General features: G+C 42.8%; 2 protein-coding genes across 2 annotated transcripts in view; both read right to left on the bottom strand.

Moving 5' to 3' along the window:
- On the bottom strand, window positions 1-3176 carry cdx4 (caudal type homeobox 4). The gene is made up of 3 exons (XM_077022912.1): window positions 2741-3176; window positions 822-967; window positions 1-716 (listed from the first exon to the last, which is right to left on the bottom strand). Exons 1-3 carry the CDS (start codon window positions 3174-3176, stop codon window positions 483-485), a joined length of 816 nt encoding a protein of 271 aa, XP_076879027.1. The 3' UTR covers window positions 1-482.
- Window positions 3177-9022: 5846 nt separating this feature from the next.
- kdrl (kinase insert domain receptor like) overlaps window positions 9023-27974 on the bottom strand; it is a 40748-nt gene continuing 21796 nt past the window's right edge. The window contains exons 14-30 of the mRNA XM_077021138.1: window positions 27660-27806; window positions 27352-27480; window positions 26395-26501; window positions 25931-26066; window positions 25465-25569; window positions 23680-23793; window positions 23485-23573; window positions 22652-22787; window positions 21916-22013; window positions 21134-21256; window positions 20644-20755; window positions 19111-19210; window positions 16210-16315; window positions 15033-15154; window positions 13717-13795; window positions 13403-13503; window positions 9023-11478 (exon numbers count right to left, since the gene is read on the bottom strand). Of these exons, the coding sequence (XP_076877253.1) occupies window positions 11298-11478; window positions 13403-13503; window positions 13717-13795; window positions 15033-15154; window positions 16210-16315; window positions 19111-19210; window positions 20644-20755; window positions 21134-21256; window positions 21916-22013; window positions 22652-22787; window positions 23485-23573; window positions 23680-23793; window positions 25465-25569; window positions 25931-26066; window positions 26395-26501; window positions 27352-27480; window positions 27660-27806 (1985 nt within the window). The 3' untranslated portion in view covers window positions 9023-11297. The remainder of the gene's footprint in view (window positions 11479-13402; window positions 13504-13716; window positions 13796-15032; window positions 15155-16209; window positions 16316-19110; window positions 19211-20643; window positions 20756-21133; window positions 21257-21915; window positions 22014-22651; window positions 22788-23484; window positions 23574-23679; window positions 23794-25464; window positions 25570-25930; window positions 26067-26394; window positions 26502-27351; window positions 27481-27659; window positions 27807-27974) is intronic.

Here is a 27974-nt window from a genome sequence, read left to right as displayed (position 1 = left end):
TCTGTTGATTCATGCACGCAAAAAAATGTCCGGAACAAGAATCTGAAATGTTTGAGAAAAGGTCCATGCATAAAGATCTAAACTGAAAATAAACATTTAAATGATCATTATATGGCTAAGGAAACATTGTAGACCTGAGTAATTTTATTTACATAAACACACTCACCACATACAAAAAAAAGGATATTTATATCTCACTTGATCAAACACAAACAAACTCTTTAAAATATTTAACTTTTGGACCAGACGAACAATGCTTTTGTACCTTTATGTTAATTTTAAAAACTATTCTATTAAAACAATGTGTGAAGAGCCTCCAGCATTTCGTTGTAATTAAAACTTCAGTCTTCTCTGTTGTAATCCACAACACGCGCTTCGGGACGTCTTGTCTGGAGTTTATAATCCATATGACCGATTAAGTCGTGCGGACCTGTCCTGTGTGTTGGAGTGCTCAATTTAAGTTGAATGTTCCAAGTTCGAGTTCACTGAGTAACAGTCACTTGCTGTATGTTTCTCATAGATGGTAAGGTGTTCAATCCTGGAGGTGGGTAAAGAGAACCGTGTATATCTGACGGACTCAGTGACCCAGGTACCGGGAGAGGACTGACGGACCCTGGATCGCTGTGTACTGAGCCCCCGCTGCCGTCGGACTGACCCAATTTCTTTTTGATTAATTTCCTTTCCTTAGCTCTGCGGTTTTGGAACCAGATTTTTACCTGTTAAAACACGAGAACTGTGTTTACATGTTTACATACACTTAAAGAATTGGAATAGGTCGTCGGGCGTGAACGTAAACAGTCTAATGTAAATAACTCTCATACCTGTCGCTCTGAAAGGCCCAGATTCAGCGCCAGCTCAGACTTTCTTCTTATGGTGATGTAACGATTGAAGTGAAACTCTTTTTCCAGCTCCAGCCTTTGGTGGTCTGTGTACACCACACGATATTTTTCTTTTGTTCTGGTTTTACCTAAACAAATGCACAGCAAAACACGTATAACAAACATCACTACATGACGACAGGAAAGAATGAGAATAAACCAACGAATAAACGAATAAATAAACATTTATTGGTTTGAAAATGCCAACCGTAATTTCAAAACTCTTTAAATAGTATTAGATTAGATATTTTTGCTAGTTGTTAACTCGAAATGTAAAATTATGATCTAGCTATCTCTGAGAAATTGTAGCCCAATGCCTGTATCAGAAAGGATATGTATCAGGACCAGTAGCCCAGAGAAAATTTGTATTATGTCGCTATCAGGATATGTAAATGGAGTCTCGGGTAACCTTTGATGTCACTTCTGGAACAAACTGCAGAACAAAGGGTCTCAAAGATTTTACTTAAATGCCATTGATGTGTTAAGAGGCAATACAAGGGCTACAAAGACGTCACAAGGAGATTCTATCAAGAATCCTTTCCCTAGCAAGCAGATCTTGTTTGATTTACAAAAAGTTACATGAGTTCTGTGTTATTCTCTTGTTATTATATCATAATATCATATTGTTTTTTTGTCGGGTAAATTGAAATTACTTACTTACTTTTGTAAGTCGCTCTGGATAAGAGCGTCTGCTAAATGCCATAAATGTAAATGTAAATGTAAATTGATAGATTTGCTCTTATGGGCCATATATATATACACTTTGATATATTGACATAAACTAATAAATCACTGGAGTCACAAGCAGTAACTATATTTCATTTTCAGATAATCATAGCTGCAATAAATATCAGAGCATGATTAATTGTCTCGGGATTTATGAGTTTACTTGTCTTAAATCTTCATAAATTATCACGGCTTACACTGTATGCAAGTGCATACGATATAAATGTTGTTCCCCATAACCTCCAGAGTGTTGTGTTGTTTTAACATGAGCCGGAGGTAGAAGACCTATATTTGCTGTGAAATTCGTCAGTCCTTCCGGCAATATAACCCTTGAAGCGCAGGGACAGAGGAAGACTCGTTACTGCATATCAAAGTAAAAAAAGGTGTTGAAAGAAGCCGCCGTCTCAATATGACAGATAACCCTCAAAACCCGAGACAATGTAACAGGAAAAAGTGGACCTCACATCTCGTTTACGGGAGTTGAAACATTAGCATGACAACTGGGCCTGGCGCCGCGACCCAACACCTTAACCTGCATCTTCACCACACGTACATCTGTTAAATTCATCAAAACGTCAGCGCTACTAGAGCAGACCTCTGCGCTATAACGCACCCTGAATATAATTGGCAAAATTATTACGCTAATTGACATCAATGAATTATGTCGTCGCAAAACTCCTCGATCTGATTTCAAGCGTTTGTTTTTAGCATTTCAAACTCTGTGTGGATGACTTGTTCATTAAAAAATAGTGAAATAATAAAGGAGATGGTTAAATACATAAACGCGTGGTTTTTATTCCTGGGTACATATATTTATTATTGGTCAAATCTTTTACATTTGTAGTTCATTCTAAAGTTTGTCGGTCAATGAATAGACAAGTTTATTAAAGCGCAAAAAATCTAAAGCACAAAAAAGCGCAAAAAACATCTAAAGCGCAAAAGAAACCTAGATCTACATATGAAATATAATTTAAAAAGTAATAATTCATTCCAGTAAGACATTCAGTGATTCCATACATTATAAATTGCATTTTTACGCATATCATTTTAGATAATGTTTCAGTATCGATTTCAAAATATTCCTGACACATCACAACAGCACCAGTGCTCAAGGAAATCTACCGTAATAAACTCACCGGTTGATGAAGACTGGACGGTTTTGCTCATCCATTGGTAAGAGTTGCGCCTTTCTCTATCCGGGGACAGCTGGGCCATAGGAATGTTTTCAGGTGGCGGAGGTAGCACAGCAGATGCCGGATTATGCATAGAATTATAATCTGGTGAGCAGTAGGAAACTTGTCCCGGGGAAGAGTTGCTCATGGGCGCAGGAATAGCGTTGGGAGGCGCGAGACTGTAGGCGCCCCAGTCCTCCCTGGGCGCGCTGTAAGGAGCGCCCCATGCCCCCGTCGGCTGCGCGTGCGTGTCCATGTTGGGCACATGGTGGTATCCAGTAAAATCGGAATACTGTGGCGTAGAAACAAAATTCTGCGGTGGAAGATTGATGCCGGATCGACGTACAGGTCCTTGGTGATACATACTTCCCTCTTTATCCAAAAGGTATCCCACATACATGATTCGCAAGAAACCCCAAAACCTGAATTTTAAGACGACATACTAGCAATGCACCATGCTAGATGTTGCTTAAAACCAGTTCAGAGGTCCAGGCCTTTGCGGTTTTTTAGTAAAAGTGGTAGTCCAGAAAGGTCCCTAAATTGGTGATGCGACGTACTCCTTGACGTGCTTCAATCAAACATGATGTGTCTCTGTTGACAAGGTGGTGGTGGTGTAGGTATAACAAGGCCTTCCTGACGTCAGCCAAGACTTCAAACCCTTTGGATTTGCATTCAAATGACGGGGCAATAATGCCGCCAACCCACTTCACAGATTCCCCTAGCGCCTGATTTACGCGTCACCTCAAGACTGCCTGGACCACAGGACACTTCAGGACACACGGAGCCTGAAACAGATACTTAGTGAACCCTGACGAGGACTTTCACCAAACTACACAAGTATGGCATTTCAATTGGAAATGGATCACACTTATAAACACACTTAATAAACAAATAAACACGCCGAAACATGAAAATACAACACATAATACAGCAATTACAACAGTAGTTGCAGCAATAATAATGTTAGGCTTCAACGAGCAACAGTAACAGTAGTACGTGAGTATGTTTGTTTGCAAGACCTGCAGTCATTAGTTGTACTGAGGAGAAAACTCTGAACTACTGAACATAACCTGTGGATATGGGAGCGTTGCGCCTGGTAAAAGCCATTGCCGCGTTTTTTGGCGTCTGCGCGTGTTTGTTGGAGATTTCCAAGAGGTGTAAAGCGTGTTGAGGAATCTCAGAGGAGAACTATTTTATTTGCGGCCTCCTTCACACCTCGACACTTTAAAAGGTCACACTTCGCAGCTAATTCCGGTGTGTGGGAACGCCAGGTATGATCCAAAGTGCTCGTGCGGTGACACTGCCGTGCGTGTCGCCAAGTATTAGGAATTTCTAACGAGTTGCTCACTTATTTTAACCCATGGTTTAGGGTACAGGCTGTTTTCACCGTCTATGACAGTTACCTATAGGCCTACTATGGCACATATGCACACGGATGACGAAATGATTCCTCTCCTGATATGCGTGGACGCAGCTATGTTATTTAGGCCTATGTATGAAAATCATATTCAGCAAAAAAAACATTATTGCACTAGTGAAATTATTACAATGCTCTACATTAAACGGAGATACCCGGATTAAATGCTTTACATTTACACTTGCTTGTGCAGTCAGTGTCTTAAAACCAAAATAAAAATGGTAGAAAAAAATCTATTTTATGTGTCATGTAAAGACAGAGGGCTTACCACGAAATACTCTGTATTTACAACATTTATGTTCCGCAGTTCATTATTCATTTGTAGGCTGTGATATTAAGGTAAGCACAGTGCTTTGGACTGTCCTATATGATATTTTCTTTCATAATTAATTCTGCAACATACAATTAAGTAGCAATAATTTAGTAAACTCCGCCTAACACTTTGCTGAACTACTGACATGTGTATACGTTTTGGGAGAAGCAAATATGAACTTTTTCTGGTCATCCTACATAGCTTCAATATTCCCGCAATTGCAGGCTGTGGTGGAGGTTTGTAAGACCAAGAGAGACCTCTGGTGGGAAGTTCAGCCAAGTTAGAAGGTCGCAGATGATTGACGTGGCAATAGACTCATTGTCATTTGTCATTTGTAAATGTTTGCCTATTTTTAGAAACTGATATGTAACTTACGAAAAACAAAAACCAACAAACAAATAAATAAATTGAAAGTATATACTATACTCCCAATTTATAACTCTATTGAGTGCACATTAGAGGGGCACTAACGACCGCTGTCCTAAAGGGGGCAGTGTCGTTCAGATAATGCCGCCACAAAACCGAGGCGTGCGTACACGTGAAATGAGAGGATAATATGGTTTTCATTTGTCGTCGCTTGTGCAGTATAGTTCAAATGATAGATTATGTCTATCAAATACTTTATCATTTAATTGTTTAGTGATCCATACTGAAAAAAACGTCATTTCACATGAAAAATGAGAAATCCCATGCGTAATACCTGAATGCATGGAATATTTGATGATATATTTTCAGAGTTAAAAAATTAATCACTTATCACTTATTTATTATTAATAAATCACTTATAAATGAGTATATAGAAAGAATATGGGGAGAAGATTATGGAGTCCAGTGGACAAATGGCACGTTCATATTTTTGTAAAGTGCTTTAAATCACTTTGAGAAGTGTTTTCTTAATTAACTGAATTCACATGGTGCTGAATTACTTCATGGTTTCACATTCCTGCTAGAGTTTAATTTGATCTTTATTTACTTGGCTTTTTCCTGCTGAAAGCACAACACAGCACACTAAAATACACCAACTGTCAATCACTGCTAATCACCACTTCACTTCTCATCAGTTCATATTAGATTTATGCTGATGTTTTCACTCAGGGCTTGACAGCTTCAGAGTGCCTATGAGTCCGATTTCAGCAGCTCAGGAATGCTCGTAGTGTTAGTCAACACCCACACTGCACACTGTTCTTCAAGGCACTGATATTACTTGCCACCGACCATACATAGTCATACATTCTGTGAGTATAAAAGCACATACTTCTCAAAATAAAACCAGTAGTAAGTTTTCTGAGGAATCACTCTCCTAAAAATTCTCCTAAACTTCTTTTTGCTATTTTGCTAGTGCCTTGGGAACAATTTGGAGAGTTGATGCGGGCCATGGGAACAGAACCGCAGGGAACATCCTGAGAATTAACTGGGACTGGGTCTGGTGTTCATGAGCACACGTTGGTGATGAGCTGCTATCTTAATCCCAGCCCTTGTCCCTCTGGTTCATCTTTCTGTGCCGAGGCCTCTAATAGGGTGTGACCACCTGCCCAACGTATGTCTGCAGTGAAGCTATGATGAGAACTGAACCCTGTTGACTGAGCATCACCGATAGCTACAAATATCATGAAGCTGCAGTGTGTCCTGTTGTCTGCAAGTCCCAGATTCAGAGTCCCCTGCAGACTCCCAAGTCCCAAGTCCCCTGCAGACTCAGATTGTATTTTCTATGTCTGAGCTCTGTCCCCTGTGACATTTATTTTTCAGATCAGTTTCTCATTGCAATCTGTAATTCCTGAATGACTCAAATCCCCTTTGAGAATGGTAGAATGATTTTACATGTTTAGCCAAGTCCAGAGGGGGGGCCTAACATATAATATGAGTGAGATTCATACTTTTTGTGTAATTATTGCTTTTAGCTTCAAGTTGCTTTTCTGTCATCACACACACACACACACACACACACACACACACACACACACACACACACACACACACACACACACACACACACACTCACACACACACACACATACACATTCACTAACTCACAGTGTGTGTGTGTGTGTGAGTAATACAAAGCCATGGGCTTTTCAAAGTAAAGAAACACTAATTAATTAGATATTGTCAGGATTAATATAATTTGAGGACTTATGTATTTTGGCTTTTAGTCTGAGGTTATGTATTATAGTTTTTGGTCTGAGGTTTATCAGTATGTGGTGTCATGCTCCTTACATTCAGATGTAGACACGTCTCTCTGTTCCAGCTGCTTGGAATACCAGCAACTCGTCCAGACTTCTCCAGGGTTGTTTTAGAACTACTTTGATGTCTGCTCTTGCTGGTTAAAGGTGGGGCAAACGCGGCTGACTCCCGCTATATCCACCCCATTGTTCTGGCTCTGGGTGAGAGGCAGAGGCGTGCGGCTGAACCCCACACACCTTCTCCAATCGCAGGGTCTGGAGATGCCCATGTGAAACTAAGGGACTCAGTTCCACGAACCAGCCATTATAGAGATGGGAATGTTGGTCTCTGGGGCTGTGGTTATCATAGCCCAGAATATCTAGTTTCAAGACGTGCTATTTGTCTCTGATTAAGGGTATAGGTTTGGACTGTGTCCAGACACACTCTCTCTGCTTATGTGATTAGTAGAGCATCCTGCCCCTGGGGGCTGTGTTTTCCTTGGGAAGACGGTGTGGAAGTGGCTACATAGCGATTTATATACATTCAATTGTTGCCCCGGAGAAACAACAACATATCCCAGTAGGTGAGAGACTTTAATTAGATGCATACGGGATGTTTTTCTTGCTAAGCCCTTTTACTGTAAAGACCCCATTGTGTAATACATTTATAAATGACATTTATAAATAAAAGAGTAGAACAATGTAACAGTGAAAAAAGTGAACAGAAAATCCTATTAGTTGCTCATTTGCAGATTTAAAGAAAAACAGTGACACATACATGATGAGAGGAGACTCACTAATTAGAGTTTTCTTCCTCCAGAAAATATAAGTACACATTATTAGAAAAATCCAATAATGCTTTTATGAAAACATACCTCTTGATTTATTTATGAGAATGTTATATATACTAAATGTGTTCTTTTTATTAACTCGGACCAGTAGCTTTAATGATACCATTGTAACAGTCTTTATATCTGTGTGAACACTGTGTGGACATCTAAAAAAAATAGACTTAACTGTAATGTCCTCTCTTGGAATATTTCTCCCTAAAGAGAAATACAGTGCTTTTTACGACAATCGTCACAAAGCAACTTTACAAATGTTTAGGTCCAGATTCCCAATGAGCAAGCCAGAGGCACGAGTGGTAAAAGAAACTGCAGGTGGATTAAGGCAGAAACCTTGGGAGGACCAAGACTGAAGAGAAAACCCAGCTTATAATCAGTCCAGGATATGCTACATTCCATGGAGCAAGTTCAATTTGTGAAATGTTAATTTAAAGACAGTTCAATTATCAATTAAATGTAATTATCCTTTACATCAGCAGACACATTTGTGCTAAATAGTTCTTCAAAGTTTGTCCTCTCCTTATTAGTTAATGAATTTATTGACACATAATTAGTTTTATTAAGTGTAATTTTTTAGCCCTCTAATCATTCAGTTAATCTAACAGCGCTGCATCTGCAGCAAACTGCAGTAGTTGATGTAATTAGACTGAATGATTAGTGCACATAAATTAGCCTTCAGGCACATATACTACTGAATGACACTGTTGTGTGTGTGGAGCGGCCATCTTCTTGAGTTCGGCAGCCTGGAGATCGTGTGTTCTAAGGAAAACCATCTACGAGTGTCCCAATCGCATTTATGGCCAACATATCGTGACCCAAACTCTTTCCAACATCCTTCCTCTTTTTGTTTGCAATGCCACGGGATGCTGAGAACCTCTGCCACTGATCTAAGAGACACTGGAACACTACACTTACTGTAAATGCTATGTGACAAGCACAAGCTGGAACCGGGCCCACCCAACACCACTGCGGGGAGGCACCGGGGGCCACAGAGAAGCCCGGGTGAGGACGGTAATGACTAGCGAAGGCTTCCTTCCCCGCTCGCGCAGGTATTGTCCTGGTGACAGACAGACTGCCGACACTTCGCCCCGCTCAGGAAGCATGTCGGCGTGGCCGAGGTACAGGAGGAAGTGGCCACAGCGGTGACACATGGCACGGATATTTCAGAAGCTTGAGGATATTCTAAGAATTCTAGTAGTATTCTTGTTGGAATATGCACAGTGATACCACAGCGGCAGCAGAGTTTGGGTTGTGGTCGGTACTTTGTCTGATATTACTGACAAATGAACTTTTGAGACAATGAGTTTGTGGTACTCACAAACAGACAAACAAATGGACAAAAAACCCTAAACAAAAACAAAAACCAAATATGCTAACACATTCATTGTATTTTGTTAAATAACTTTTTTAGTGCCATTTTTGGGGACACAATTTTGTTGTGCTTTTGTTTAATGATTTGAGGCAACTTTGCCTAGTTTTAATGAATTACATTTTTGCATGGAATGTTTACAAAGAACATTTTTACTCTACAATACACTAGTTATTTATAAATATATATCTTTATTTATGCTTGGTTATTATTACCATACATTTGTATTTAAAAATAATAAATGAAAAATCTCAGTGCATAGATTTTACTTTTTCAATGGACACAAATCAGTCAATAATAATACAAATATTTGGCAGTATATACTGTTTAGAAAGTGGCCTACCAATTACTAAATGTATTACTGGGAAACACAAGAAGTAAATAAGAAATAACAAGGTTGGTGTAACAGTTTCCTTCTTCTCATAACGGTCTACAATCCTCACCTTTAGCTTTGTAAAACTGTCACTTTCAACATAGTTAATACTGTTATAACCCTTTACAATACATAAACACTAACAGTGTAACTATACCATTAACTACAGTGTAATATACTGAGAAACGATGCATGACTTGCATTAATATTGTGTACTCATGCAATGGAAAGCAGAGTATCGGTGCAAAAAGTGTGAGTACTGAATGAGTATCAAACTTGTTCTTATCTGTTCTTATTCAGGATTACTCAGATATACTGTAATTTAGTATAGTTACACCTGTAACAGGTACTGTGTAAAGTACTACTTTACCTATAAGTGTGCACACAAGTCTATTATACTTTTTGTGGACCATTAATATGTAGTGACCAGCCAGTTCATTATTACGATTTATGATATTCCGTGTACTTTGGATTCCTTTAGCCTGCCCTGCAAGCTTTATAAAGGTTAAAGGTCAAATACGGATCAACAGTACTCCCACTGCAACACAACTAGTTAACAAAGATGAAATGAATATTTAAATATTTTGAACTACGTAGTTTAAATATTTTGAACTACGACTGGCAGGGCAGAGTGAACCTGTTGTTGTGATTGCCCAGTTCTGAGTCTTTCATTACGTTTTTCAGTGTATGCTTCCTTGTCAGAAATTCGCATGTGTCAAGTTTGACTGGTTTAACTAGATTTCTTTCATAACATGTACTGCAAGAACCCCTTACTGTATGTACTAAGGACATAGAGACCTAATCCTTCAAACATCAAAAGTTAATCCAGAGCAGTACATGGTGTTAATGTAGTTAATCTGAAAGCTTACATTAGGAGTACAAAAAGAGACCTCTGTGTGAATTATCACAGAAACAATGTTCATAGAAATGGTAACAATAATATTCATAAACCTGTTACTGTTACTGTTTTCATAAACCTGTTATTAGTTTTTCATTTTGGGTTGAAGGCCTGAAAAAAACTGTTCAATATTTTTTGTGTACTCATTGGCATGTGATCTGTTATGCTGTCCTAAAGACAGGGAACACAAACAGGAACTTTAGTACATTGAAAAGTAAAATAACAACAACAACAACAAAACAATTAAAATCCAAAGGAAAATATCAAAGAATGTTCCAGTTTCATTTCATTAAAATAATCAAGATTAGTACATTAATTAAGAAGCTCTCTCACTTTGATCCTCACTACACAAAATGATTTAAACACCAGCCACCAACGGGGTTAAGAGTTTATGACTTCGGTGAAGAAATCTACACTCATCAGCCACTTTATTAGAAACACCACTTTTCTTGGAACACGTTTAAGGTGGAGGTATTGGCCAACTTCAAGCGCCTCCTTAATGGGCACTTTCTGATTACAGGCTGTCAGTGGATATGTCTGGGTGTTGGACAACCTCTTTCCCCGGCTGACACATTTAGACTAACCACACTGCTGTACTTAATAAACATCTACCAGTTCAACCATTTTAGAGTTTTCTAAAATGTGTCCTGTTTTCTGATGTGTCCTACTATCTCTATTTAAACACCTATGAAAATGTACGTACAAGATATGTACACCTGAGAAATTGGTCTGGAAAGGCAGGGGCATGTTTGTAATAAAGTGGCTAGTAAATGTAGGCTATAGATGTAATGTGTTTCTTGTATTCACAGTAGATAGCAGAAATACCTGAGGTGGTCTGTAGTGTCTTTAGGGGTCACAGTGGTATAGAGCGACATGGTTCAGCAGCTTTGAGGAGGCAATTCGTGGAGAGCAATGTGGGTCTGGTATTACTGTACACCTGAGGACCTCCCTCAAAAAAGTGTCACGATACATCTCAGGGTAACAGAACCATGTTTTTCCTTCAACGACCATACTGACAAAACTAACAGTCGTCTTTTCCTGGCCTTGTGAAAACAGGTATGGAATGAAATAATAAAAACAGAGGAAGAACAGATGGGGTAAAATCTCGTCTCGAGGACGGTGAGTTCTGGGGGCGCGGAGGTTGAACTCATACAGGCGGGGTGGAGTAGCGGATGACGTAGTTGTAGTCTGGCGGGGGACTGTGGCACTCCAACTCTGTGTTCAGAGAGGCGTCGTCCAGACCGAAGTCCAGTGTAGAAAGCCCTGGAGGAAACTTCTCCTTCTCTCCCTCCATCAGGACCGACTCCTTGCTCTTACTCTTCTTCATCCTGTATCGGCAGAGAAGAGACACAAACGCCATTAAAGCAACTTCAGTTGACTGGACGTATTTCTTGTTTTTAATGGAGGTTACAACCTGCAGTCCATCACCACTGTGGCTAGCCACACCACTGCAATTAGGAAGGCATTCAAACTCCTTGTCTCCTTGTCACCATGGTTTTCCAAAAATCTCCCACAAGGCAGGTCAGACTAGGTCAAGCACCCTGGAGTAACCTAAGGCACTCAATGAGCGCGTGCGGTGATTAGCTAGTGGGTTGGGTCAAAGCAGCCATGCAGAACAGGCCGGCGCGTTTCGACGGCGCTCTGTCCAGTCTCACGCCTTTCAGTGCACGTCCTCGCACCTGCGCTCACCACAGGGAGGAGGAGCCGGTGGAACTCACCCGCGCGAGACGGGGGGGGGGATATGGGGGGCGGGGGGCGAGTCCGGCGTGGACCGAGAAGACGGAGGGTGGCAGTGATGGAGCAGTTTCACAACAGGCTACACCTCCCTCCATATTCACCGTCATTCTCCGCATAGCTTGAGTGACTCTTTGCAACCATGCGGGGGGAGATCACGGGAGCGTGGGCATTGCCAACTGGTTGTTGGGCCCGGCCGGGTTCTACAGCACGGCGGGTGGTGTTGAGGAGGGCCTGGTGGTGGTGGAGGGGGGGGGGGGTCTGGAGAGAGAATGGAGGTAGCAGGAGTTTAATGAAACCCCATCCTGCTGCACCATTACTCACACAGGGCAGACAGCAAAGATCATAAGCCCAGATCTAAACTCCGCGGGAGATGCTTCAGGCCTGCTGAAGGCTTAAAACGGAGAGCTGGAAATGTCGGTAATGCTGAACCAGCAGAGACGCTCTTCAGTGTATACAGTGTGTTCCATAACACTGCGTTGTGCAGTCTGCTTCTAGAAGATTCCTGAACATCTCTGCAATTCCAGAAAACAGTGCCTCCTCACAAAAGACTCTGATGCAGTAAACAACATCTCACTTCTCTGTGGCCACCTCCTGCAGAGATAGGTCAGGCTCCAAACACTTGCACAGGGAGGACCACACAGTGAGATGGTTTACTGTTTTAATACATGCTTATAGACTTGCAGTTAATAACATGCCAATCTCTGTTCCTCAAGCTGAAAGTAATGGCCTCAGTCTCAGTTAGATAACCTAACTAAGAACATAAACATCTTCTAAGATTTTGGTCAGTCCTGCTGGTTAAACTAGACATGGTTAATCTAGATCTGTGACCAGTCATGAATTATTTAAACTGGGGCATTATTATTATTATTATTATTATTACTTTTATAAAAGGGCATAATTTTTATTACCAAGTATTGATGTCTTAAATTCAAAACACATGCCATAGTAGTTACAACTGGATCTGATAGCATCCATTAGGTGCTCACAGTGGTGTGATTAGTGCAAGGATCACTCCAGGGCTTTTCTCTAATCTTACATGTGCCGTCTACAGAGAAACGAGGGCAACTTGCCAGACTGCGTCAACGCTGACAGGAACCTGGCGCCGTGTTTGAAACACCAGCGTCCGAGCCGTTCCTGCTCGCCCAAAATGTTCTCACTTTTGGTGAAGTCAACAAGAAAGTAGTGCTGCCCGGGCGGCGGAGACAAAGGCGTCAGTCACCCGGCCTTTCATCCCTGCTTTTGTTGTCCAGCTGCTGGGTTTGTCACCTTGGGCAATATCCCTCCACTGGGTCATTGTTTCTGAGACTCTCTTACCCAGCCTCCCCTTAGAAGAGAGGAAGGCAGTGACTGCAGTAAGGGGCGACAGCGTGGGGGGGCGGGAACAGAACTGTATGACAATTCTGACATTCCAGCCCAGTGGGAGGGTTGCCTTGGATTGGACGGTGGTCTCGCCACTTCCTGTAATTCTGGACAGCGCGGGTGACGGGGGTCCTGTCGGGTCCGTGCCGCACTTACGCGAGAGCCATGATGCTTAAGGGCCGGGTCCGGGACTGCAAGTGCTTCAGAGTCTTCAGCTCGTCAGAGGAGATGTCCATGCCACTGTCCGAATGGCCGCCCTGCGATGGACCAGAAAGAGAAAACTGAAATGACCCTGCATGTGTATGCTGGAGTGGAGAACATCTCCATGTGCTGTAACATCTCCACGTGCTTCTGCAAAGTTTCGGATATTACTGGAGGCCACTGGGTTCTGTGGGATCTGTGTGTGTGTGTGTGTGTGTGTGTGTGTGTGTGTGTGTGTGTGTGTGTGAGAGAGAGATCAGGAACCTCACCTCATGGGTCTCGTTCGTCCCGTTGCCCATGGTTATCTCGTCGAACGTTCTCACGCTACCAGGACGCATCTTGATGTTCCTGAGGGAGTCAAATGTGAAGCACTGATACGTTTACACGACAAAATTTCATTATGTGCTCAATAAAAATAACTAAATAAAGGATCCAATATTACTTCCTTGCCCCAGAGTTTCTTTGGCATAGTGAGTCTTTGTGCTGCAGCAATGAATTTTTCTTGCATTCACAATAACAAAGAAAACCAGTTTTAAACCTGATACACGCCTGATTTGCTGTTAATGGACATCAAGGTTTGCATAAATTACTGATAATTACTACCTATGAAAATTCTTGGATATCATATTATAATTTCACTGACATAACCAGTGTGACAAAGGTACTTAAAAAAGATACGTTAAAAGATACATCATTACAAAATAGACATTCAAAATAAAAATGAAATTGAAAAATGTTAAATTAATGAACTAAAATAATTAAGTAAGATAAATAAAACAAAACAGCGATTTTGTATATTGTTTCATGGTGTTATATTATATTGTTATGTCAAATATGGTTTTAGTCCATATGCCCATAAGCTTTTATCTTAACGCCAAAGTTATCAGATAGCTGCTTAATTCATGTTAAGGGATAACAGTCATGGCTGCATTTCAACACTACTCTCAATAAATACACTTAGAGGACCTGTGAAAATACAAGAACCGAACAAATATTATTTTAAGTGGACATAAATCCCGAGCCAGCTTTTGTAGCTGGGAAGGAAATTCCTTAAGGGGCCCATAGAGTAGTGAACGCTCTCACCACGACTCTAATGGTATATGTCTTATCAGGAGCCAATCACGGCTCTCATTGTCCTCAGCCACATCCTAGTGAACCCATGAAGATTTCACTGGCAGTGGCTCTGTGGTGAAAGGTGTGGTGCTTTATTATTCTCGGGAGTAAGGGAGAGGAAATGGAGAAAGGGTTTTGTTGACATTAAAATGAATCTCCAAAAGGTGTGTTGTGTTATCTTCACCAGCTAGCCAAACAGGTTAAAGGTAACCTTCCCTTCTACACCATTTCCCAAGGATCCGCATGTAGCAGAAGGCATCGTGAGCTAGGACTGTATTCATATGGTTCCAAAAAAAACGTAGATAAATCTAAAATGAAGTTTCAGAGTGATTCAAAATTGGTCATAGAGTAGCAGCAGGATTATCTCAGTGCAGCTCCAAGCAGCCATCTAAAAATGACTGATGTGAAATATGGGTAGAGATGCCAACTCGTTTCTCATGATCGTGTGACTGGGTTAGAATAGCCAGCTTACCACGAGCTGCCCGAGTCTCGGTGAGAGGAAGGTCCCGTGGAGGTCTCCTCGATGGGGTCTGGGTTTGATGGATCCATTTTGGTCAGCAAGGTGGTGTTGACAGGAATGTAATGCTTTCCCTCCTGACAAAAACACACATTTACATCAGTCACAGTCTAACCCTAACCCCCTCAATAACCACCATGCACAAGCTGTTTTGTTATGAGGTAATTAAGAGTTTGGGGAAATCTGATACTCTGGGTATGAACCTACGAGAGATCCCAGATGTTCAAAGCAGAGGAACTAGCTAAAACAAAGGAAAACAACTGTTCATTAAGCCTCTTTATAGTCTTTGAATATATATTCAAGCATTGAGATGTTGATTCTTATATATACAGCCCAGGCTGAATCCTACGTGAGACACAGTGAAAGATCTCACGTGGGTTTTAGCATGCATAATTACGGTTCGGTCTACCTCTGCACCAATCTGCAGTTTGACATGTGACCTCCTCTTATCAACACCTTATAGGACATCTTGAGTCTGCACTCTAGTATGGTTTTCTTTGAACTGAACCTGACTAATGGTATGCCAAGACTCAACACTCTTTCATCAGGGTTTAAACCGAAATCAGATGTCTTTATCAGAGGAGACCACTTCATTAATCTTGTGACAGCAACCTGTGGATTGGCACTTATGTTTTTGGGTTTAAGATAATAGAAGCCCACAGCGGGAGGCAGACATTTTGTCTGGACTTTGAGACTACATTTCTAGGTTATAATCTTTGGTGAAGCTAGTGTAAGAATGCAGGCTTTGTCTAACCACCCCAAAACCAACACGGTTGGCATTAGACACTTTTATTCACTTTGTACTAGAGTTCTGCACTTTATTTTCGTTAAAACAAGGAGAATGAGCTTGTGGACTGCAACCTCTCCTTTCAGTCACTCCAAAGGACTCTTCAGAGTCCGCAGTGCAAGTCCTTGGTGCACCTAGGCCAGTCAAAGCCACTGTCTTCTAAAAACCTTCCTAGCATAATGATTTATTCAGTGGATCAGTGACTAAACCCATTGTTAGAAGCCTTTTTTTAACACTACAGCAAAGCCTAGCTTTCCCCAGCAGCGTTTAGGCCACAGACCAGCAGAGCTGGGATCCCAGCGAACGAGAGTATGGAAGAATGATGTCACTGAAGCACTCGCTCACCTGCTGAACGCTGGCTTGGAGCAGGTCTCCCAGCCTCTCCACTAGCTCGGTGAAGGTCGGCCGTTGCAGGGGTTCTCCGTGCCAGCAGTCCAGCATGGTCTGATATCTGCGGGGGACACAAAGCGCTGTCAGACGCGTCATGACATTACGTGTCCGGTCAGTCTGTGGGTCGAAGTGAATTTTGGGATGGCCAAATAAACTGCTTAGGAAATGTGATTGGAAAGATGTTGGTGAGGCAACTGTGGGCTTGAACTGGAGTTCAACCAGGCCTGCTACACTCTAGTGTCAGTTTGTCAACATTTTAGTATTAAGAAACACACCATAAACATACTCGCATGGCACTTTGGGAACTGGGTCAGTAAATCTTTTTCCCCTCTGGAGTCATTGGCACTTTCTTGAGTTTCCACCTCTGTGTAAGACCATAACTGATTTGACCTGACCTCTCCTTTTCTGCTGACTTATTTGCCCTCGTCCAATCATAGCCTGTCATTACTACCATTCTGGAGGGTCATGTGAGCAGTGTGGCTGTGTTCACAGCATTAGCGCTGAGAGGCTTTCTCCCTGCTCTTGACAAACTGTCAGCAACTCTGTCCACGTGGGACTGTTATTGGAGTTTACATTGCTGGGGTTTGTGAGGCTGATACAATGAGGGCGTTCTGCCGTGCAACACTGGAAGCGTGGCAGTCCAGTGTGGCGGTGAATGAGAGACGGTGATGAGTGAGCCCCATCTTGTTTTCAAGTGCGGTGCCATACTATATTAGACAAATACAGACCATTCCCTGTTAACCCTTCCTGTGCCTTTAGATTAGCAGCAGAAAGGAATCTGGTCTCTGGGAAAATTATTGTGGAAGCATGTCTCACAAGTTGCTTTGTCTTACTCCAATCTGATCTACTGTGTCCATCTGGGTTTGTGTTCAGAGAAAATTGCAGTGAAGTTTGCTATTCTTCTGGCTGCCTGCAGGAGTGATTAGCTGGAGGAAACAGTTGTAATATAATGTCTCTTTTAATGAAGGATTCTCTGCTCCAGGTGGAGAGATTCTTGACTAACAGGAAGTCTGGGAAATAAAGTCTGGTGGTTACCCTCAAATCAACAAGGACATGGAAAACATTCTAGATCCTCAGAATCTGAAGACTGATTTCCTGTGTGACTTGTAATAGAGACAAATTGGAAATCTGGAATGATTTTTGGTCTCGGATCGTGCAACTAGAGCTGTGGGTCTGGTGGTCATGACTCATTTGGTATGTCTATAGAGCTGTGTAAGGACTGCAACGTCTTCCAGTTTTTACGCATTTGACCGGTGGATGGACTCTTTTGATAGAGTGAATGGGGCTAAAGAGATGAACAGGCAAGGTCACATTCCTGATGAGCTTGTGAAGAAACAGTGCTGTTTTGCTGGCCTTTATCCTCCATCCATTTTATCACACATATAATGAAGAGAGTTAGACCAGAGACTGGGTCAGGGTCATGGCACTTTACCAGGACTGGGGCTTTCTAGGGAGATTGATATCTTCAAAGAGTCAGCAGGCATGTGGGGATAAGTTAGCCCGTTCTCCAAAAGAAGGCACAAATGATGCTACATATGGTACAAGGCCCCGTCAGCAAGATTTTTGAAGCTGATTTGGAAAAATCAGCCTGACGAAGTGTACGAGAACAGAATTCACTCTGGATAACTTACCTTTTACAAATCTGATATCTGAACCCCATTTTACAAGTCGTCTCCAATCAGCATCTCTCTCCCTTGGGTTTTACGCTTACACTTGGCATGAATGGTTGCATATAACATAAGACCCCTTAGCATTACTAACCTGTAGTACATGAAACGCTGATTTAAGCCTTTCCAAATGAATGAGGCAATGCAATTTGATGCAGTTACACTTACATCACAACTGAAAGGAGAGTGGCTTGCAGTTCTTAAAGGGAGATTAGACACAGTTCTCCTGGGATGCTGATTAGGAACAGGCAGTAATATTCTCCCCACTAAGCAAGAGAGTCAAGCCTATAAGCAAAGCCATTCACGTCAGGGGCAGAAGAACCGTCAGGTCCTTCACAAAGGCACTGCTTTCTACTCCACTTCCCATCCAGGCTTAAGACTGAAATCATGACTTCCCCTCTCATATCCTGTTACTTCTGGAACCAGCAGGCTGCCTTTGCACCCACACCGGGAGTATCGCCTGTGTGCTGCCAACTTTAATGCCCAAAGGTTCTGCCACCGAGTACTGCTTCTCCCTCCTTCCTAGGTGGCCCGGACATTTCAAGGCTCTCTTACACATAATCAGCGCAGGTTCGAAATGGATCTGGCAATCATCCATCCCTCTACATCCCTCTCCCAGGACTTCTCTCCAGAAAGCTCCACACTAGTTCTTGTATTTAGTGGATACTTCCATCAATCTCTGAACTCTCTGCAGAATTCTCACTTTTGTTCCTTTGGGGCGTATTGATAGGGAGGCCTTTTCTTTGCTTAGGAGCACGGCCTGCTGCTAATGACCCCACAGATTTGTCCTGGGGGTTGAGAGAAAGGTAGAGGGGCAACTTTCTTTGTACTTATTCCAAGTTCACATAAACCTCTCAGAGACTGTTCAGTGGCATTCCAGTGATGGAATCCCCAAAGAGCCATTTGTATGTTACAGTGCATTGAAGGCTGTGCCTCACATAATTGTAGGTTGGCAGGTGAGTCAAGCCAGATGTTAGTTCAAACCAATCTTGAAGCAAAATCAAAGTCCTCTGTATCTTAAACCCTTTCATGATTTTAGTGCAACAATATTTTAACTTTAATATTATATATATATATATATATATATATATATATATATATATATATATATATATATATATATATATATATATATAGTGTTCAGAGTGCTGCTGTTGTCTTAAGAACAAACATATAGAGTGACTCTTACATTTCAGACGACGCATACTCCGGTGCTCGCATCCTGGTTCCATCCTTCAGTCGGCAGCAGAATTCCTCATCAATCTGCAGGCCAGGGTACGGGGAGGCACCTGGGGAGAGCACGGAGCAAGGAGAGGGTCATCAAGACATCTCCCAGACTCAGGGCATCCGACACTTCAAAGAGACCCGACGAGAGGTTCGCTCAAACGGAGCTGGAGCAGATGCAGCCCGTGACGGAGGGACAGACTTTTTTGTTGTCGTTCTGGTGAAAATGGACAAAACTCGGATTTGGTTTATAAATGTGTAAATCAAATGCGCATAGTGTAAACACCTTTGGACAAAGTCTGGAGAGAGTGAGGACTGAGAAACTGCTGGCCGGTCCTAACCTTGCAGCTCATGAAATAATATTTTTCTGTTCTTGCTTGAAATACATCATGAAATATTCAACAACACTCAAATATGTACGCCATAACACTGAATGATAAAAAAAAAAGGTTAATCTTGGATTCTACTATGATCTAATTCACTCCAATGTAGATACAGAAATGAAAAACAAACACAATAGCGGAACAGTGGTAGTCTCCAGCATTACTGAGAACAAAATGCTAAATAGTGTTGCCTATAAAAATAGGCACAAGAAAACCAAAACCACAAAACAGGTTTGGGCTAACAGTCATTTGCATGAGGGTGTAAATTTGGTATTATTGCAAACATTTAGATGAGAGAGTCTCAGATGACTTGTTTTTAAATGTTCACCATATTTGTTCATCTAGTTTTTTGCCAATAAATAAATTCCTTGAAGGTGTGCCCTAATGACAATTTCATCCTTTGAAAAATACAATTTAATATAATGTTTTTTTTCTCTTCATATGAAATCTAGAGCCTGTGTAGCTCTCTCTAGAGATGTATAGTTTCATTAATGTATCACTCTTAAAGAGGCTGCGTACCTCTTTCCAGAGATGTATACTCTCATAAATGTAGCACTCTTAAAGGCTACAACGGTTTCACACTAAGCGCAAACATTGACATTGAACCCCACATAGTAACGTGGTTTGTATTTCCAGCTGGGGAAGCAGTGACGTGAATAGAGCGTATTCTTTCTTTTTATCACCTGTAGCTAGAAATCTCAGCTGAATCCAGTTTTCTCAAGCTGAAAGACAAAAGGAGCCATTTACGAGTGGCAGACAGTTATTGCCAACAGACCTGGATGAGTGAGATAGAGGTCGTGGAACGTCTGGTTTGTGCTGATTGCCTTTGACATTCTAAGCTGTGATTCTTTCCATTCCGATGGAACACAGAACATTGTGAAATTCTTTTCTGTATGATTCTGGCTGCGAAATTGGAACACTGTACGTGCGATCATAATCCAGTTGCCGTAAAACTGTGCCGTAAAATCCCACATGAGAATAAGACTGAGTGTACTTTGCCAGCAGTCCTTGAACTGAATAGTACAGTGTTGGAGATGCATGGTCGGGAAGTATATACTGAACAAAAGAAGGTGGAGGTTACTGTGACGTGCACCCCACTATCGGCCCGTAATTACCCAGAGAGAAGATCTCCCACATCAGCACCCCGAAAGACCACACGTCACTCTGTGTGGTGTAGATCTTGTCAAATATGGCCTCAGGAGCCATCCACTTCAGAGGGAGTCTGGCCTGCGGAGAGAGATTAAGGTAAACTCTGCTGTTCAGCCTCTATCACCGTTTGTTCACGTCCAGCAGACGCACAGGATGTAAAACGCTTCAAACTGCTTTGATTATGAACTCGGCATGACGTCCCTGTCTGCACTTGAGTGCCGGCCAACATCCTCGACACAGAACAATACTGTCAACTGATGAAAAATGACAGAGTGCATGCCAGCAATCTCTGGAATGCAGAACTGACTGCACTTTGCTCCAGGTTGAAGCTGCTTTGGCACATGTCCATCAACTTAAACGCGTTTTAATGATTATGTTTTTTTTAAACGAGGATGCACAGATCCAACTGGACAAAGCATGCATTATCTGACACTTCAGAGGGTTATATGCACTTACATCTCCTTTACGGACATAGTCCGGGTCCTTGTAGATGTCTCTGGCCAGCCCGAAATCACATATCTTCACCACGTTGTTTTCAGACAAAAGGATATTCCGTGCGGCTAAATCGCGATGAATGCACTGTGACAAAGAGAGACTACCATCAGACTGAAGGGTTGATGTAAAACACGTTTCAGATTCGAGCGCTTCAGGATGGAAGGGAAGGATGACTCCTGTTAAAAACGCACATATTTCTCCTCTGTATGGGAACCATCTGGCGTGTGGTCATTGGAAACACATGGGAGAATGGTGTGAGAGTGTGTACCAGCTGACGTGACCGCGAGGAACTGTCAGATACACTTGGAACCTTGCACAAGCGCACAATTAAATCCCGGCATTACACCTGTGATAATGGGTCACATCCACACGTCCGTGTTTGTTTGTATGTGTGCATGTTTAAGTGTGTGTGACAGAGAATAAGAAAAAGAGAAATGTGTTTTACTGCAATTACAGTGAGGAACTGAAATTATAGTGAGGAACAAGGAAGAATAACACACAAGAAAACATACCATAGTGTTGAATTAATAGTCATATAAATACCTACAGAGCTTATGTAAAACCCAGACAAACACAACTGAATACTGTAAGTGTTAGTTCAATAAGAAAGAAAAGATAGCACTAAACATCAAGTAACTTAACACCACCTAAACTGAAGAATAGCTTGTTTGAACAGCAGGATTTGGGACTATAAACGTATTTGTACCATAACTAGCTAGTATTTCAGCTTGCAAAAAACGTACTTTTCGGGAAGCCAGGAATTCCATGCCTTTGGCCACTTGAAAGCCGTAGCAGATTAAGTCCTCCAGGGTGAGCACTCTCTTGTACAAGTCCTCTGCCTCTGCACAAATAGATAAACAAGCAAAAACACAACAGACAAATGAAGTTCAATCCCCGCAAATAAGATTCAGTAGAATCATCAGGAGGCACAAGGGAATCCTAAATCTCTAAAATTAATATTTCTATCTGAGCGTTGTACGTTTGTCTGAACTGCACAAAGTGTCCTTTTCATCAGAAGCTGTTTTATGGTGTAATAATGCTCAAAATAAATATCGGCATCTTATTTTTAGATGCTGCATGAAACGTGCGGACAGGGGAAGATTCTCATGGGCGGGGGGCATGGGGCGGAACCCCTCCAGAGTCCCACCTGAGTAAACAGTTTATCAAACTTGAAATAACAAGCAAAGGACGACACAACCCAGCGTACCAGAAGCTCTCCAGCTCCCTGCTTGGACAGGAAATAAAAAAAAAAAACAACAACCAAAAAAAAACAGGGTCCAAGTATCGTGGGTGACAGCAGCCTGCTCTAAATATTGATGGCATTTTACGGCCGGCAGAGGAAACATCCAATCAGATCAAGTAGGACAATAACAAGCATCGGAGCCTTGACGGGAGACAGGGTGGGGCGGAGAGGAAGGGGGGGGGGGGTTGGGGGCGGAAGTGGGTGCGTGCGGGGGGAGGAAGACGCTCGGCCGCTACCTTCCTCCTCTTCCTCCGAGTCGCAGTAGCTCTTGTCCTCGATGAAGCCGGAGCTGGCGGAGCTGCCCGTGCTGGCCACGCTCTCCAGACGCCGCTTCAGGAGCTCGGTCAGCTGGCAGCCGGAGCCCTCCTGGCACTGCGGGGAGAAGCAGGCAGCCGGGTCACCCTCACCACCCCAACACCTCCACCTCACCCGCCAGTGCTCACAGCCACGGGAGTTTACCGGCTATCAAGAGCTATGAAGACACTAAATCTCCATGAGCAAAAAATGCAGCGTACACATGAGGAACCTGAGAGAGTAATGAACAAGGTGCAGGAGTGTGCAGGGGTGTGCAGGAGTGTGCAGGGTTGTGCAGGGTTGTGCAGGAGTGTGCAGAGTTGTGCAGGAGTGTGCAGGGGTGTGCAGGGTTGTGCAGGGTTGTGCAGGAGTGTGCAGAGTTGTGCAGGAGTGTGCAGGGGTGTGCAGGAGTGTGCAGGGGTGTGCAGGGTTGTGCAGGAGTGTGCAGGGGTGCGCAGGAGTGTGCAGGAGTGTGCAGGGGTGTGCAGGGGTGTGCAGGAGTGTGCAGGGGTGTGCAGGGGTGTGCAGGAGTGTGCAGGAGTGTGAAGGGGTGTGCAGGGTTGTGCAGGAGTGTGAAGGGGTGTGCAGGAGTGTGCAGAGTTGTGCAGGAGTGTGCAGGAGTGTGCAGGAGTGTGCAGGGGTGTGCAGGAGTGTGAAGGGGTGTGCAGGAGTGTGCAGGGGTGTGCAGGGGCTTTGCAGGAGTGTGCAGGGGTGTGTAGGAGTGTGACGGTGGGGGAGGGAGATCCCACCACACCACTGTATGCCACATACGTACTTTGTACACCACAAAGTCCCCACGCTTGCTCCTCAGGTAGTTACAGAGGTTGCCGTACTTGCAGTACTCCACGATGATCATCAGTGGCCCTGAAACACAAACAGTATCAGGAGAGTGAGGATTAAGTGTGCTCCGGAGAACAGGTAGCACTAGATGTAGCACGAGGACCTCAGGACACCTCCCCATCAGCCTTACCTCCTTGCTTAGTACAGGCTCCCAGCAGATTCACGACGTTCAGGTGATGGCCGATATGGATGAGTATCTTCAGCTCAGACATCAGAGCTCTACACTCATTATTCGTCGCTCCACCTTTTGCACATAGGATGAGCAGACAAGAGTGAAGAAGACGACCCGTGTTAATCTTCAGAGATGCAAGTGGAACTGCATCACTAGTGCAGGTACCTGGGACGTGGGCATAGACTCAACTGGACAGAACTGGGTATAGACTTGTAGTGCAGGCACTAGACATAACCACATAGTCATGGTTAACGTCCAAACACACCATATCTGCCTTTCTAGTGCAACATGTTGGGTCTTTCAAGCTGGGTTTGGCGTTGTGTGAGTGGATCAAGAACATGAAAATAAACTGATATAAGTGGATCTATATAACATCCAAACACCCAAACTTAGAAACATAGAAAAGAAAATGTCTCGTATGCAGTCTGTCAGAATTGTTGTCAGAACTATAGATGTCTTGAGAGTGGGAGGAGAGAATCAGTCATGGCACCCTGGTGACCCTTAGAGGTCAAGGGGTCAGCGAGGGAGGCTGTTTTTTTTTTTTTTTTTTTTTTACACGTCAGCTTTCCAACAGCTTAACTCCATCAAGCTGACATGCAAGGTAGGTTCAAGTAATTCAGTAATTCAAGAGCTATGTTCGGTACCAGTGATTCAAACACGACCGCAACCACATAACAGGGATGTCTGCTGAGATCACTACCCATAATGCCTTTAGAACTGTTCACTAAGGCAGTTGTAGATGTGAAAAGAGATACTCTTTTTCCTGGTTTCATCTTCTTGGTTTTACATTTTCTAATGGTTTAGACTTTATGGCTCATCAGTAACCTCTCAACATGCTCTGGAAGCCATAGCAGTCCAAACAGTGTATTTGGAGCGGTGGATGGTGGGCTTCAGTGTCCTAGGTATTAGAGAAGTGCACTGCTTTTCATTAGGGACTTGACCGAGGGCGTGTGAAACTGCATACAGCCCGTCTCGCTCCCTGTGATTAATGTCTAGGGAGGATTGATAATACGACACGTATGGAATTACGTATCTTAAGCGCTCTGATTTATCATCATCATCATCATCATCATCACACAGCACAACCAGCAGAGTTATATGTGCTCACTCAGTCTCATTCTCACCAAGACACCTCAGACAGATATAGGCCCTGTCAAGCAAAAATAAAAAATGCTGTTTTTTCTTATTTTACGATTAGGAAATGCGTCTCTAATTTAATAACATGTACATTTATGGATGTGCACTCTTCCCCAGGCATGTGGGTCAAGGCACTCTGAAAGGCTTCCAAATTTGAAATCACATTAGGCTTGCATTTTACTATCTTGTGATATAAATGTAAAAAGTTTAAAGCACAGTTGTAATCACACTGGACTGGGTGATATCGAAAGCATCTGTGTAGATTAATTATGTACATAATTAGTCTGATATTTAGTACATTACTACTTTTGAACCTGTGTCATCTGCAAATCTTGGAGTCTTAAAGTTTCATATCTGCAGACAATCAGCCTAAACCACACACCTGGGTCCTTAGTGCAAACCATAGCACAGCTGCTAATTATTACTGCATTTATCTTGATATGTTTTGTGCAAGAACAGAATCAACGAGTGAGAGGTCTCTGTTTTAAATCTAACATTAAAACAATGGCATAGTTGTTCTTCCTGCTGCCCAGGACAAAAACACGATTTGAGGCAAAAAAAAAAAGAATTGAAATAAAACATGGCGTTTATGTAACATTATCTTACCCTTCAGCATTTTGACTGCAACAGTTTTGCACGTGGAGAGCTTGTCTATACCAAACGCTGCAGCCTCCACAACCTTCCCAAACGCACCATGGCCCAGAGTTTTACCTACGAGAGAGACGCAGTGAGAGGTTGGGTTTAGCTCGCCCTGCCTTAACACTCAATCAAACTGGTGGCCCTGTCAGGAGAGATATGGGCCTGTAATGAAAACAATGTGCTGAGTTTGGGACGAGTTCACTGACTCTCCACAGGGAATATAGGGTACCTAAGATGGAATGACAAAGACAGGTTGCTGATTAAAAAAAATCCAATACTTTAATCTGAAAAGCCAAACACGTATTACGTGTAGATGCTGGGGCTAGCTTTCTGATTTTGATTATCACCTTGTGGTTTTTGGTCTTACTGCTTTATACTATGGTGCTTTGGCATAAAATGAATTTGGATTAATAATCTAGATGTGGAAACGCACCCAGTCTAAGGCGGTCTCTAGGAAACTCCCATTTAGTGCTGTCATAAGGCAAGCGTTCACACTGCTCATCGAGGGGAATCTGGTCCGGATCCATGACGATGGACAGGTACCCAGTCTTAATATCAGCAGAACTCGGCTGGGTTGAGGGAGAAAGACGTCAGTGTTCATGCGAGTTTCAGATCACATTTCTCATCATAATGTCAAGAGCTGTTATAGTTTAAAAATACATTGTGCCACTTTTATAGTCTAGTCATGCGAGGCACAGAATGAAAGTGATTGGGCAATAATGTAAAACCAGCTCAGTGAGTTCAATGAAAGTTGAAAACATGTTGAACAGCATGAGTATCCATTTCTAGTTCAACACCAGAACTGTTTCTATTTCAGCAAAGGGGAGAGAAAGGGTTGTCCAGCGCTCCCCAGCATGAGTGCTCCTGGGAGGAGCTAAGTGCAAGCCCCGCCTTCACCTTCCGAAGTTTGCGGATGAAGAGAATGAGCATGATCCACAGGAAGGTGGCGGCCGCCCCCGTGCACACCAGGATTATCACCTCGACGTTTGGCCTGCCCTCTTCTCCTGGAGTTAGACAAGACACATGGCAAAGGTCAAGGATGAAGGGTCAAGGATGAAGGGTCAAACAGTCTCTCCTGAGACATATCCTGAAATATACTACATATATATGTATATGTAATACACATTTACTTAGTTTCCAAAGGACAGAAAAAAATGGATGAAGCAATCAGATCCCATATTCTGCTATGATCCAATGAGGCTTTGGTGAAGAGTAAGGCTGATGAAAAACATATATCCCACTTAGTCGGACCATGCGATTTAAGAGGAGCAGAGGTAGAGGGGAAGCCACGTCCTTACGGTAAGGTCGAATGAGCACCCGACCCGGACATATTTTCTTTCTTTAGCATGTTTAAAGTTTCAAGCCCTTTGCTGCTTTAAGAAGCCGTCCTGCCAATTATTAGCGAAGCCATCAACAAAGAGGTCAACTCCCATGTGAGGGGACCCCCACCACAACCCCCAGCAAAACATCTGCCCTGGAATTTGTGTGGCATTCTCAGCTACTTTAGCTATCTCGTGGGATGACTTAACTATTGAAGTTTAGCTAAAACTATTTGCCCTATTGTCACGAACACATGGGAGTCTAGAAAAAAAGCATCGACAGATGTCGCACCCCACTGGGACAAGCCCTGCTAGGACACGTCCTGCTAGGACACGCCCCATTGGATCACACTTGACGAGAATATGTCCGGATTGGAATAATTTGCGGTTTGCTCCAGACAAATGTGGCACGTAGCAGCAGTTCTAAGAAGAGCAGGTTCTTGCCACCCACGTGTTTTACTGTCAGCATGCTTGAATGTGACAAAGGGAAAGGAGAAGATAGTCATCTCCATGAGTCAGAGTGTCCATGACTCACCCACTACAGTGACGACTGCATTGGAGCTGACCACACCGTCGGAGTTGGTGGCCCGACACTCATACACACCCTCGTCCTCTTTTTTCACCCTCTGGATGATCAAGACTCCATCATCTTTCACCGTGACTCCTATATTGATTTTGAAACAGTTATTGCAAAGGTACAGGGACTAGAAGTTAAAATGATCATTATACCATCATGTAGAGAAGAAGATTGCATAATTCTATGTGCATTTATACATTCTCTTAGTCATACAAGAAGAAGACTCAAAAATATATTCAAACAAACCAAGTGCAGTTGGTCCTCACCTGGGCCTTCGTAGACAGGAGCCTCGTCTTTGTACCATGTGATTATGGGAAATGGCACACCACGGGCAAAACAGGTCAGGTTCAAGATGCTACTGCTGTTCACACTCAGACTGGTCAGATTCTGTTGCATCCATGGTGCTCTCCTCTCTGTGTAAATAAAGGGCACTTGCACAACAAGCAAACTCATCTGGAAACTAGAAACCCGCCATAGCTAATCGTTTCAAACTGTTGATATGTTCCATGTGAAAGTCCTCGAACAGAAGTGGGAACTTCCATATATATGAAGATGAATCTCCGCTTGGCCTGATGAAATGA

The sequence above is a fragment of the Brachyhypopomus gauderio genome, chromosome 11 (genome assembly GCF_052324685.1).
Source record: "Brachyhypopomus gauderio isolate BG-103 chromosome 11, BGAUD_0.2, whole genome shotgun sequence".
NCBI classification, from domain to species: Eukaryota; Metazoa; Chordata; class Actinopteri; order Gymnotiformes; family Hypopomidae; genus Brachyhypopomus; species Brachyhypopomus gauderio.
Note: the sequence above shows the minus strand (reverse complement) of the source record. Positions and strands in the feature narration are given on the sequence as shown.